Here is a 13,238-nt window from a genome sequence, read left to right as displayed (position 1 = left end):
GAGATGCCCTGATGCATGGAAATCAATACTGATTATCACTTCTACATTATTAAGTGGATTCCACTGCAGACCTTACATACCTGCTCAGACAAAGAGCTGCTGTATTTTTTTGACATCCTTTTCTTCATGGTTTCTTTTACAGACTTCACCTTTTTGCCCAGAGATATACGGGAGGCAGAGGGTGATTTGATCACTTCTTTATAAACAAAGTCTCCTTCTTTGCCCTGCAAAATAAAAAAGGGCTTAAGCCTTTAAAATAGAAGAGCCATTTTCTACCTCAGCCAGCAGTTATTGCAGAGAGGTCCAGGCAGACATAGGACAGCAGCACAATGTCCTGTTGCCTGCGCCAAATTCACTGTTGAGACCTTGAGCAAACCACTGTAGCAGTTCACTGTTGCTTACTCTTAAGGCCTGATCTGTGAAAGTATTGTGTGCAGATGTACTGGGGACTGTTAGGATGCCTTTATCCTTTGAATTTCAGTAAGTATTTGATCTGATAGAAAACCCTATGTTTCAGGCTAAGCATTCTAAAAGGACACACAACAGTAGTTGTGGCTCATGTTGTTCAATACTATGAAGAATTTAACAGGAATAAAGGTACCTCTGAGATACTGGCCAAATATATATCTCTCTGTGTGTATATATGTATGTGGATATCTACATTTGGCTACCTAAATTTACTTTTTATTTTCAGACAGGCATTCTGCTAACCTCTGTGGTTTTACTATTCACCCTAAAAAAATACAACAACAAAAACCAAACACCACAAAAAATGTACTAAATCCATCAACCATGGTAGGTTAAATTTGCACTGTTTTTTTTTAAGGCACACAACAGGGTACTGACAGACTAAATTAGCTGGTCCCTATATAGTGGATGACAGACCAGCTGCTTTGAATTCATTTAACCTTTTCTAAACCTGCTTAAGGTACTGAGCTGTGTACTTATATCACAAGTACACAGTTAACATGGATCAGCTGACATTTTACCAAACTTGCATGATTCAGCCCTTATTCAGATTGTCCAGGCAGGACATTGAACACGCCTTATGTTCTGCTCTGTTTCAGGAACCACTGAGCAATGCAGCTCTATTAGATGTACTCCAGCACCCTCCATTGGCAAGGGCGCACCAAAAATCACAGCACAAAAAAGGACCAAAATCCATCTGGCCAAAGAGATTGACTACTGAGTTTGGTCTCTGATCTGGTTAAATTTATCTACAAGGCGAGAGCAAACCCTAAAATAAATGCACTATATTGTACATTGAAGATTTATCTTTTTTTTCTACATTTATGTATGTTTTCTACTTCATCAATGTTCTTACAAAAAGTTTCTCTGAAATTCAACTGATACTTCATTTCTGACAATCCGTTGGTTTTCCCCTTAAAAAGTTGTTCATAATTACAACCTCATTGGTAATTTTGGTCTTTTACCAGAAATTAAGGACAGCTTTTTGCCCAATCTTTTTTTTGAAAAAAACATTCTACTTAATGGACTTACATGTTTTCAAAAAAAAAAAAAAAAACGGCTTTGATTCGCATGTATTGATCTAGTGCACTGCATCTCTCCCACTACTAAAGCTCTCAGGGATAAATATAACATCTAGACTTCACACTTTCTTATATTAAAACCAATCTGATCAAAACAAGTATCTATGTTTAAAGATAAACACTATAAGTTCAGAAGTTAATTTGTCTGCTGAGTTGAAAATTGATGACTAAAATAATCACCCAGAGATTTAGCAAATTTAGCAGTAATTGATGATGTTAAAAAAATAAGGCAACAAAAAACATGCCCAAAAACCTCAGCTGACATAAAAAAATAATATAATGCTGACATACAAAATGGTTGACAATTTAGATTCAAGCGGACAGGAAGGTTATCAAATCCAATGCTGAAACAGAAAAGAAAAGCATATATGGGCAAAAGGAAAAAATATGTTTGCAATTTCATTTGATATAATGTTCTGGCTCATTTCTGTTCTGTTATTTTTGGCCACAGGCCAACCAAGAGTAACAGTGGGATCAACATGACTAGCATAAAATGGAATTAATTCTCAGGGGAGATGTGTTTTTTTTTTTTTTAAACACAAGAATGCTTTGACATCAACTGTGCAGCACCCAGCACAATGAGATCTTGGTCTACTCCAGAGTTCTGAGATACAATGAGAAAACTAATAATGAACTTCTTACATAATGTCTTCCATGTAATTAATTTGCAAATCTTCAGCAAAGTTAGCGTCATCATTCCAAATAGTAAATATTTTTACCAAGGAAGTATAGCAAGCACATGTTTTGCCTTGGGTGATGCTCTGAGGAAGTCAGATATAAGAATAGCTCACAGACGTGCTCCCAGATCTGTGCTTTGATCACTTGTTACTACCTCTTTACACATACTGTATATAAATACTTATACACACATGGATTTGGGCGGGTATGTTATTCTCAAAGCTAAGGAAGTTTGAGGTTAACAAAGATGCTCTGTTTTCTTGGATCTCCAAACTATTATTACAGTCCTAAATTACATTTCAGTCTATTATAACTCTGCTGTGCATTTCATTTTATGCTATTTCAAGTCTGCACCTTCTCAAACTCACCATTTGGTCAGAACTGTTTCCAATATGAAGGGAACGATTTGTCAAATCAAAGCCTCCAAAGCTACAGGTTCTCTGCAAAAAACCAAGGATAGATAGTTTTATCACCATGATTAGCTCACTTAGAACATCTGCAGTTTGGGGAACACCAATTAAAATAAAAATGTCTGCAAAAATGGAAAGAAACAAACAAACAAAGGGATGAGAGATTATAAATCAGGAAATCTGTTGCAAGGCAATATGAGTCTCTCTTTTCCAGAGGCAACTCCTTGGCCTAAGGTCTGATGCTGTTGAGTCATCTACTGCCTACTCCTCTTTTTAAAAAGAAAAAAAGACTTTTTAGTCTGAGGAAACTGTTGATCTTATGCATCAAGTTTTCCAAGGTGCTGGCAACTCCATCTCTTCACTCCCATCTGCCTTCATAAATAAGTCCATAGCAGCACGGAAACAGAGAACCTACCTTCTGAATAGCTGCATAGGCTGCATTTCCACTGAAATACAGGGAATCACTGGAAGCCTAGTAGGGTAAGCCCTTGGTAAGAGGAGGGAAAACCCAGCCCAGCTGTCCATAAGCATTGTGTCCCCAGAGACTCAGCAAGCCCTGATTCCAGATTAGTCACTTCCAGCTTTTTCTTTAAGAGGTAATAAAACCTGACCAATGAACAACCAGATGCACAGTACTCAAGTAACTGGCCTTGGCAGAAGTCTCATTGGGCAATTCTGGGAAATGAAGGTATGGCCATTACAATTAACTTGCACAACTTCAACTCTGGGCCCTGAGTGTGGTTTTGAAGACAGGCAGATGCCTACTGTAAGTATTCTTTTCAGAGTCAGAGCTGAGATAAACAGGAGGAGGAAGATCAATGCTTGTGAACTAAAAGTTCTTAGGGTCTGAACTACCCAACAGAGTAACTTGAAAGACACTTAAGAATCAATGAGGTATTGATTAGATATTGGTTCAGACCTACAAAGGATTGTGAGTCAGTGAAAACCCACCAGCTGAGACCTACCAGCCTGCTTTGTCTATTAGAAAGAAGCAAGCTGTATAAACTGTGACACATAATAAACAATTATAAGAATTCATTCTTTTAAAGTAAACACTCTTCCTGTTCACCACTTATAAGCATACATAATAATAGCTTTTAAAAGGTTTTATTTATAGCTTCTCGCTGCTTACACTCAAAAAACTTGGATGACAGTTTTTGTACCCACTACAACTCTAGTGGAACTCAAAGCCAGCTTTTTCTAGGCACCACACACATTAAAGAGAACGCTGTGATGTAGAATTTTTCTAAGTGTTTTTTTTTTTTTTTTCCAGAAGGCAATGTGACTACGGCACAGGTTTTAAAAGTTGGTTTTAGAAAACATTTCAGACGGACCACAAGTAATAAGATCAGTTTCTAAAGCACAGTATGTTTAGCTAGGAGTAATTTGGTCTTTCTGTGAAGAACCATTATAACTAATTCTACAGCATATGGTAATCCCAGCAATGAAGAGAGGACATCTGGAACTGCTCTGAGCAAACTTGTCTGTCAAACCAGCCAGGGCTCCTCCTAAAGAAGTCTTCTTGGAGAGCAAAACAACTGTTGGTTCAAAGCTTCTGAGTAAATACACCTTATTAAGGATGCTTGTTGTTTCACTATGGACCTCCCCATACATTTAAAATTTAACCTCCATCTTCAGATTCCAGTAGGGACCCTGGCAATCCTGCAGCAAACAAAAGGTCTGTGGATGAGGAGAGGGATATTCAATGGAATGGCCATGCAATCAAAAGTATTATTCTTCTGGGAGAAAAGAAAAACTGATGCCATTTGAAAATTTCATGCATGTCCAGGCCACTGAAACAAATATAAATGACAAAAATGAATGGCAAGGCAAGACAGAGTGACCAATTCCACTGAATACAGAGGCGTTGCAATTTCTCTGAGGTTGCAGCAAACAAACATTAAGCATTTCTAGGAAGGAGCAACATCAGTTGAAGCTTGTCAGCTATTTGTGGTTTCAGGAAGCGCGTTGAAAAAGTTAGTAAGGGCAGCAGGTCTCCCACATTTATCCCATTCACACAAGGCTGGAGAAGCAGCTGACTGAGAAGTTCCTCAACAGCAACAAAACACTGTCCATTTCTTTAATTGTATCTCTGTGATTAAGCAAAGGTCAGTGCAGATCGTTTTCATAATTAAATTATGGTAAGACAAGACTAACTTATTAGAAGAACTGAAGAGTTTGTTTCTGTCAGCTGTATTTACCAAGACAGTTTCAGAGGGTATTTTAAATTATGGAGCATCTCTAGAATATCTTAAGTATGCTTTTTGGTTCCAGATAACCTTATTATTCAACCCACAGGAGGATAGGCAAGGTTTCTCCTATCGCTGCAATATATTTACAGGAAAATAGCATCTTCTGAGTACAATGTCTGTAGCAATAAACACTATCCTGTGAGGGGCAGGGTAAGCAGCCAATGCAGAAGAAGCAGTAAAGCTGCCAAGAGAGAATGTTCATGGTATTGGGTAGGAAAAAAACCCAGTATTTTGTGGCCAAAGAGCAAAAAGTGAAACATGAAGACTTGGTCACCTCCCATAGGCTATTCAAGGAGACCACAGCTGTCACTCTTGTACCTTATATCAGAAGAAATTAAGCAGAGACCTCTCAAAAAAAAATCCATTATTTAAGAGGAAAAGCTGTTTCTACTGTATTGTTCACTGGAATATCTTGCTTAATGTTATGAGTGCACTGCTGTTTCCGTCCACTAAAGTAGGGAACATTGTCAACTAGACAACAGACTAGCTGGCTCAGCTTTGGAGATTTGGCACCAAAGGCAAGTTCCTAGGAAACTCAGAATCATGGTTAATGGAACTGTCAAAACTGGATCATATAATCAGGGAACAGCTTTGGATCCCTCTGGAGTGTTCAAATCACTTAAATTCTCACAAAGTAAGTACAATTTCCTCTTTTGGCCACCTCTTGTTCCTTTTCTGTAATGCTCTGAGGGAAGGTGCCACCTTCATTCCCTGCTAGAAAGAAGGAGAAGTAGTGACAATTCTGGTGGTGGTGAGCAGCAAGCAGGAGGGCAGTGACTACCTAATGCAAAACTCTCTCTTTCTGCAGCTATGTATGTAAGGGAGAATACTGATTGTGTAAGTGAACTGGTGAGATACAATCTGAGAAGGGAAGGGCCAATTTAAGGCAATGACTGCTGAAGAGAAATAGAACACAGATGAGTAACAATACTCTATTACTCTGAAAATCTTGTTCATCTCTTGGTACCCCCTGAAGAGAATAGTGACTCCCAAAGCATCACAAAGAACATATTTGTAGCATCTTACACCTTCTCTGTTCACTGGTGATCTCTATTTCTGCACTACGTGAATTAAAAAAGCAGAATTTCGTCACATTTGCTCTCACTCAGTTATTCTGTACACACAGAAACAGCAGACTCAACAAACCTCTTCTCTGACAAGATTTTATCAAGCTCTTCCCTTACACCTGCATTACAGTGCTTAAGAGTTTCTAATGGCAAAGAAAGCAGAAGCACTGCATTTTAGTTAAAAGTACAAAGCAGAAAGTGTTCACTGCAACCTCACAGAAACTGGAAGACCACCTTCATGGCAACTCTTTGACTCACAGACTTTTGGTGGATTCTCAAGAGAACCCTTTTAGTACAGCGATCCACTGTGGCAGCCCACTTCCTCTTGGCCTCCTCATCCTCCTCCAGCAGGCATCTCCTCAGGTCCTGCTTGTCGGCCTTGCTCAGGGTCCTGTCAGTAACGGGACGCACCAGCTGTGAGAGGTTGAGGTGACTGTACAGGCTTCTCTCCACCACATAGGTGATATTGAACTCGCTGACAGAGGTGCGCCCTCGTAGCCTTCTGTTTGGGAAGCCACAACCTCCACCCCCTTTCGTTTTGTGCCGCAGTAATTGTAGGTCGCAAGTTGTGGGGGATGCTCCTTTCCTAGCAGGGCGCTGGCAAAGAAAAGCTCTGGAACAGGAATAGTTAGTATCCATTTTCTTCAATCGGATCTGCTTCCTTACACTCTGAATCTCCTCCAGGGACACCAGAAGATGGTGCTTGTGCCTGTTGCTGTCATAAAAGCAAATGCTTTCTGTACTTACCCCATGGCTCAGCGAGCCGAGGCTCTTCTTCATTTCCCCATCTGTCAAGGAGCGGCAAACTTTCTGTGACTTCTCCTCTTCTGGGTAAGAGAAAAATGTCCCAAGTTTCTTGGGAGGCTTGATAAGGCCACGGCTATCAGTTTTGCTGAAGGTCTTCACCAGCTTCCGGTTAGCTCCCCACGTATCAAGACTGCTGGATGAGGGAGAAGTAGTAAGTGAGTCCGAGTCATCCTCTGGCTGCTTTTCACAGGAGCTGTCAAAGTAGAATTGCTTCTTGTGAACTCCAGAGTAAAGTGCTGATCTGTCATCCAGTATAGGAGAGTTGTCAAGTGAGTGCTCTTCCACACCTACAGGGGACAAAAGCAGCACAACACTTGTCATGGTTTGTAATTCTCCAAGATATTTCCCTGTAGAATCTTACTGTATTTATTCAATATATCAGCCACTTATATTGGAAGAAAACTATTTTTGATGTAAATTGCTCAGAAGTTATTTTTGAGTGGATAAACCCTGAAGCAGTTTCTTTCCATTTGTGAAGTGAGAATGCTGGGATTAGTTAATAACAGACAGAAGACAACATCCTGAAAGTAAACTCATCATTATTTTAAGCTTCTCTCTTTCATCTGCAGCTAAGACCACAGATGTTCACACCAACAATCCCTTAAAAGCTGGAGCTGGGATCTGTTTCTCATGTTTTTCTTCTGAGACTTGCATATGATGCTCAGCTCTAGTGAGCTTACAATAGGTCAGAAGTACACCTAGGTATTAAAACCCAAACAAGTACCTCTCAGGTCCAGTTTTCCAATACCTAGTGCTCCTGTGGCTGCAGAAAGGAGTATTTTTTGCAGAAAGCTATGGAGCTGAACTCCAGGATGAAATTTAAAGTTATAGGATTTTGATGGGGGAAGAGACACCAGTTTTAATCACACAGAATTTATTTAGCAGATGCAAAAACAAAGAAGTAGGTCAAACTGCAGATGTGCCAATTTCAACAGTGTCCTGGTAATGAAAGAAACCCTTAGTTTTCACCAATTTTTTCCAGAAAATATTTCACAGGAATATTTTGCAACATAAGTACTGGACATGGGCAGATAGCCAGGTTTCCTTTTTGGAGTGGAGAGAAGGGAATAAAGAACTTGAAACTGCAATTCCTTTTAACACTTATTATATAAGAAACTTTTCTCTGGTGTTTTCTTTTGAGCAAAGTATAGGCACAGGTTTTAGATGCAGGAACATGGTTAGAGAAAAAAAAAAAGTACACATCCGCCTCTGTCTCCCTGACAAATTTCACAGCATTCCTAGCTATGTTTTAGACACACACACACAAATATGACCGTATTTATTTCTTGCCAAAATAAATGTCTTTATGACCTAACTTTGCCTTCATCTTTGATTGCTTCCATAGTCTTAGAGCAGAGTAAAATTTGAACTCTTACCAAAATACTGACAATTTACTAAACTGGCTCATTCAATAACAAGAGACACCTTTCACAATTTCACAGATTAGCAGCCCTGTATAGGATTCCTGCCTCACCTCCACTTCACTCTGTTGGCAAAACATATTTGACATACATTTGTTGAAACCTAACATGCTATTTTACTATGATAAAGCTCATCATGACATTGAAGGGATCACATCTGACATGCAACTTTCACTCTTTAGAAATTTGTTGGGGTAGGTCTGCAGATTGGAGTCTTGTTTTGACACCACTTTCCCTGGACTGTCCAGCTTGCACTTCTTCCCCTCTATGTCTTAATTTAAACAGAAAATAGACATTCTCCTGGGACTGAGTATGTACTGATAAACAATTTTAGTCCACTAAGTAAATATGTTTTTAAACAGCTTGTAAAATATGCATTGTGTGTCAACGCTGTAACAGATGTTATTTGGAGTGAGTCCATGACACAAAGCCATAATGACACAGATGTAGATGTGATGCATTTTTAAGTGCTATATAAGAATGGTGCCCAGGAATTAGGAAGTTTCAGTTATTTGGCTCACTTAGGAGCAGATTAAGACAAAATACATATGGATTCAGATACTGGCAAATTCTATCAGCTTGGCCAAATGTACATTCATTGTGATAACACAGTCAGTAATAGAAATGTGGGAGATGAATCTGAGACTAGTGTGCTTTTCTTTAAAATCTACAGGAACACATAAGGGAGATTCGGCAAAGTTGTTCTTTGTGAAGAAATTTTTGAGTAGGATTATGCAGGATCTTTCTTCCAGGAAACTGTGTGTCAGTTTTCAAAGTAAGTCTACTCTTATACTATACTAAAGGCTGTTGAACATTAATGAATTTATTTAAATGTAACAGATGTTACTTAATCAAATATTATAGCCAACCTAGTTCCCAAAACCCAGTCACCTATGATTTCACATTACTTCATATTCAAAGAACCATAGCAAACAGCTCAAAAACCTATCCAGTCACTTGCAGGTAACTTGGAAGGCCAGACAGGAATCCCAAATCTGACCACCCTATTTTTTGTGATCTTGCATAGCCCTCTGACATATCCACTTGGGAATACAGACATGCATTATGAGAGATTGGGATGGACAACATTTATGAAGCACTTTTAATTTGCCATATGAAAATCTGGGTATCGGATTTCCTGAAAGAAAAGTCATGGATATCTACTGCTAAAGTAGACCTGGCTACTTAGGGGGCCTTCCAGTTATATAGAAGTTATGCAGAATTAATCCATGTTGTTATTTAGCAATAATTCATTCTGCTACTGAGTTTTCCAAGAGTCAATCTACAAAGAAACTCCAGAGTGATAGATGAAGTACAAACTCAGAGTTACAGATAATTTAATCAGAGAAGCCTAGAGCTAGAGAAGACAGACAGCAGATGGGAAAAGAAGGAAGGCGAACAAACTTTTTTTTTTTTTTAATACAGTTGCTAGTTCAGTGCTTCTTCTGCAGGGGGCAGGGGTGGAAAAACTCTAAGGAAATAAAAACCCTGGAAGGAGTGGCACACTTAAGTGAAAGACTGAGGTAGAAAGGAAATAAGGAGGTAAAGTACTGTAAGAAAGGATACAGAGGGCAAGACAGATACGTAACATGCTGAAGAGAAAGTCTGGTTCAACTGCAGCAAGGCATCTGCATGCCCAGCAGCCCCTGAGCTGCCAGCTCCTGCGTCTGCTCCCATCCCTGATTGCTCCCTACAGCTTTTCCCAGACCCCTGGGGAGAGAAGGAGGAGGTAGGATAGGCTTCTCTGAGGGCCATCTTTCCCCAGAGCAATGGAAAAACAGTCCTATTTTGTTTGTCCCATCTCAAAATCCACATCTTTGTTTCCAAGGTATCCAAGCTTTATGCTCGCCATATGAGGTGATAAAACCTTTCCAGACAGATACAGCTGCCTGTTCCAGAGCTCTAGACAGGCTGTGCCTTTCACCCCAGCCGGTAACACCAACCATAACGTAGGAGAGGCAGGCTAGATCTCAGATCTGCCAGCAGCTTCCTGCCACATACGCAAGAAGCACATGTTCTCCTTAAATGCACTGGGGAAGAATCATCATGCCGCTCAGCTCACTGCAGAGCTGAGGGGAATTGGCATACCATGCCGGGAAGGCCACCAACATAGAGAAGTGCCCAAAATTCCAGTGAGGACTCAAGCATAGCTGTGCAGAGAGGCTCCTGAGGATCAGGCTCCATTAATCTGAGTGCACACACATGCATACAGGTCATCCAGAGTTAATTCTGCAGCTTTGTGTTCCCAGGGCCTGAACTCTGCTTCCCTTTCCCCACCCTTCTGCTCCTCCTCCCTTCTCTCCCCCTTTCTGTAGGGAACAGGGCTTATTCAGAAGCCAAATTGCAGACAGGAACCCCTAGAAGTAGAAGTCACGATGCAGCCTCTATCCCACAAAAAAGTCTGATAGAGGTTCTATATTTTTGCCACAGGGTGATGCCATGTGGTTCAACTGCACCACCAGCCAGCTGCTACCCTCCCAAAACGAGCAGGATCTTCACCTGTGTGCCACCCAGGGCCTGGGAGGAGGGAGCAGTGTGGTAATAGCTCCACTTACCTCCTTGCTGAGCTTGTGGGGTAGCTGGCTGGAATTGCTCCCAGGCTTGTTCCCTCCCCAGCATAGGGCATAAAACATAAGCCAACTTCTAATCTCTTAATGAGAGGCTCTCCAGTGCTGCTCTGAGAAAACCAGATCAGCAGTAACCACATCCTAGGCTGTCACTTTCCTCCTCCTAGAGCCTAAAAATTCAGTAACTTAAGGCATACACAATAGACAGGGCAGTTATTCCTACCATCCCTTATGAATACTCCACCCCTCCCTCCCCCAACCCTCCACTTTCTGTCCCCTGTCAACAGAAACATGTATTCACACAAACAGTTTCAACCATGTTGCTTTTTACCTTCTGTGCTGGGTTTTTTCATTTCTTCAACTCTTATGAGTTTCTTCCTGACTCTGCGAGTAGAATTCACCAGCTTGTGCAACCTTTTAAACTTCACCGACTCCTCTGTTTCATCATCGGATTGTTCTCTTGACTGGCAAAGAAACAAAGGGAATATTAATAAAGCAGCAGTTCCATGGCTTGCTCCTTCAAGTCAAGTTAACCCAGCTCATCTGCTGCGTTGTGTCAATGCAGCTCTGTAACTAGTGTTATATTTTCAGCTTGGGTCAGACAGAAACATTTAAATTACTGAGCGTTTTCTTGTTTTCTTTTTTTTTTCTTTGTCTTTTCCTGAAAGCATGACATACCATTTTGATTTCTAAATCTGTGCAACGTAAGATCCTAGGCACCGAAATGCATTCCTGCCCTTGTCTTTCTTCATATGCATTGTGTAATAACTACTTCCACGTCCTCTTCCAGTATGTTTCAGGCAGGGCTCTTTTCCAGGGTTCTTCTTACCATACCAGTTATGCTCCCGTGGTTTAGTCAGTCCCTGGTCTGTCTGGCATCTCAGAACTTGCTATTTAAACCTGGTTATAAACAGCTTTTCCAAACTGAAGCTGTCACTGACGACTTCTCTTTTTTCCCCCCCAGTCTTCCCAGAAAATCAAAAACAGCAGCACAAGAAAGGGATGGGAAGGAAAGGAAGGAGGAGACCTCATCTGCCTCACTCACAGACTGCCACAGCTACAGAATCTTCCCTTCCTCCTCCCTGTTCCTTACACTCCTCCTTAAGGCTCTTGAGGCTTGAATTAAGATGGACAGAGCATTCCTCCAGCACTGACCAAGGGAAAACTCTGACCTTTTCAGATATACAGTGCAGTCCATATTCCCCAGCATCCCGTTTCGTTTTGCATCTGATCCAGTATGCTCAGTTCCAGCTGTTTTCCCTCAAGTATCAAACATTACAGAGACAAAAAAAAAATTCCCTTCTCTCCAGCAGCAGTGACACAACAAGCTGAAACAATCCATTCCTTGTGAACGAGAAGACAACTTCGATTTTCGAGCCAGATCCAATGTTCAACGTGCTACTTCCTCTGTTTTAATCAGTTCAGAATGTGGAAGGCGGCAGGGGGAAGGGCAGTGAAGGGGAGAGGAGAGGAGGCCAGCAGGGCTCTCCGGCTTGGCCAGGACAGCCCTGGCATCCTGCGCCGCTGCACATTCCTGCGCACAGCACAGGCTCCAGCTGGAGTGCGGTATGGATCGTATACCTTACTTTGTTTGCACTCATAGTCCCAGCCAATTCACAGCATTCCTAATGGCCAGCTCTAAAAACCCTCATGAAACTTCCTGTCAGTACAGCTATCTGGGTTTCTACAGTGTGCTCATCCTTTTTTCTCCTTCTCCTTAATTAAACTTTCAAAAATAAAGATTCCCAAGAGATGCAAGCCGAGTAAAAACAAACAAACAAAAAAAAGCCATCCCCTTCCCTTCCCAGCAAAAATGCTGTCTGCTTATCTGGAGGATGAATAAGAGAGGCCAAACGTAAAAATGCTTTCTACTTTTGTAGTGCACTTAAATACCAGGATGAGGTACTGAACGCAGATGCCATGGGGCAGGACACCAATTAGCAGCTGCACTGGAACGCTTCCAAAGGCACACACAGTGCCTGACAGAGCCAGGGCAACTCTGGAAGCCTACCTCCCAGGCATGCACCTCACAAGGGCCCCAGAACCACACCAGAGCAAACTTCAACAAATTTGTGCAAGGGCACTGTCCATTACCAGCTTCCCACAAACTTTGCATTACTCCAAAATAAAGAAGAATACCAAACTGACCACATATGGCAGTAAGAATTGTCAATCTATCATCCAAGAATTGCACATATGTGTTTACTGTGGTTACAGACTGGCTAGGTAATTAATAAACTTCCTTTGGGAAAATAGGACTGTAAAGAGTACCAGGGTTGTTTACATGAAGTAAATTAAGCAACAACATGAACATTAATTCAGAGATTATGCCTAGGACAACTTAGTGATGTGTCAAACAAGACAGACACATTAGATAAGATGACGAATGGATTATTGACTGTAATCAAGAAGTTCAGTCAAGACTTCTTGGGCCATTAAGTGCATCCTGGCAAGCAACTATCATGTATATTCTGCACTCAATATAT

General features: G+C 41.0%; 1 protein-coding gene across 13 annotated transcripts in view; it reads right to left on the bottom strand.

Moving 5' to 3' along the window:
• The window catches only part of LOC137470989 (SAM and SH3 domain-containing protein 1-like), a 531,744-nt gene that overhangs the window by 20,537 nt on the left and 497,969 nt on the right, over positions 1–13,238 (bottom strand). For 9 of the 13 annotated variants that reach the window (XM_068184910.1, XM_068184911.1, XM_068184914.1 and 6 more), the window contains 4 exons: positions 11,084–11,216; positions 6,216–7,051; positions 2,597–2,668; positions 81–224 (listed from right to left, as the gene is read on the bottom strand). In XM_068184910.1, the coding sequence (XP_068041011.1) occupies positions 81–224; positions 2,597–2,668; positions 6,216–7,051; positions 11,084–11,216 (1,185 nt within the window). Of the gene's footprint in view, positions 1–80; positions 225–2,596; positions 2,669–6,215; positions 7,052–11,083; positions 11,217–11,430; positions 11,791–11,924; positions 12,165–13,238 lie in introns of those variants that run through there. The other 4 variants (XM_068184915.1, XM_068184923.1, XM_068184920.1 and 1 more) reach the window with 3 other exon arrangements.

Source organism: Anomalospiza imberbis, chromosome 3 (assembly GCF_031753505.1).
Source record: "Anomalospiza imberbis isolate Cuckoo-Finch-1a 21T00152 chromosome 3, ASM3175350v1, whole genome shotgun sequence".
Lineage (NCBI taxonomy): Eukaryota > Metazoa > Chordata > Aves > Passeriformes > Viduidae > Anomalospiza > Anomalospiza imberbis.
Note: the sequence above shows the minus strand (reverse complement) of the source record. Positions and strands in the feature narration are given on the sequence as shown.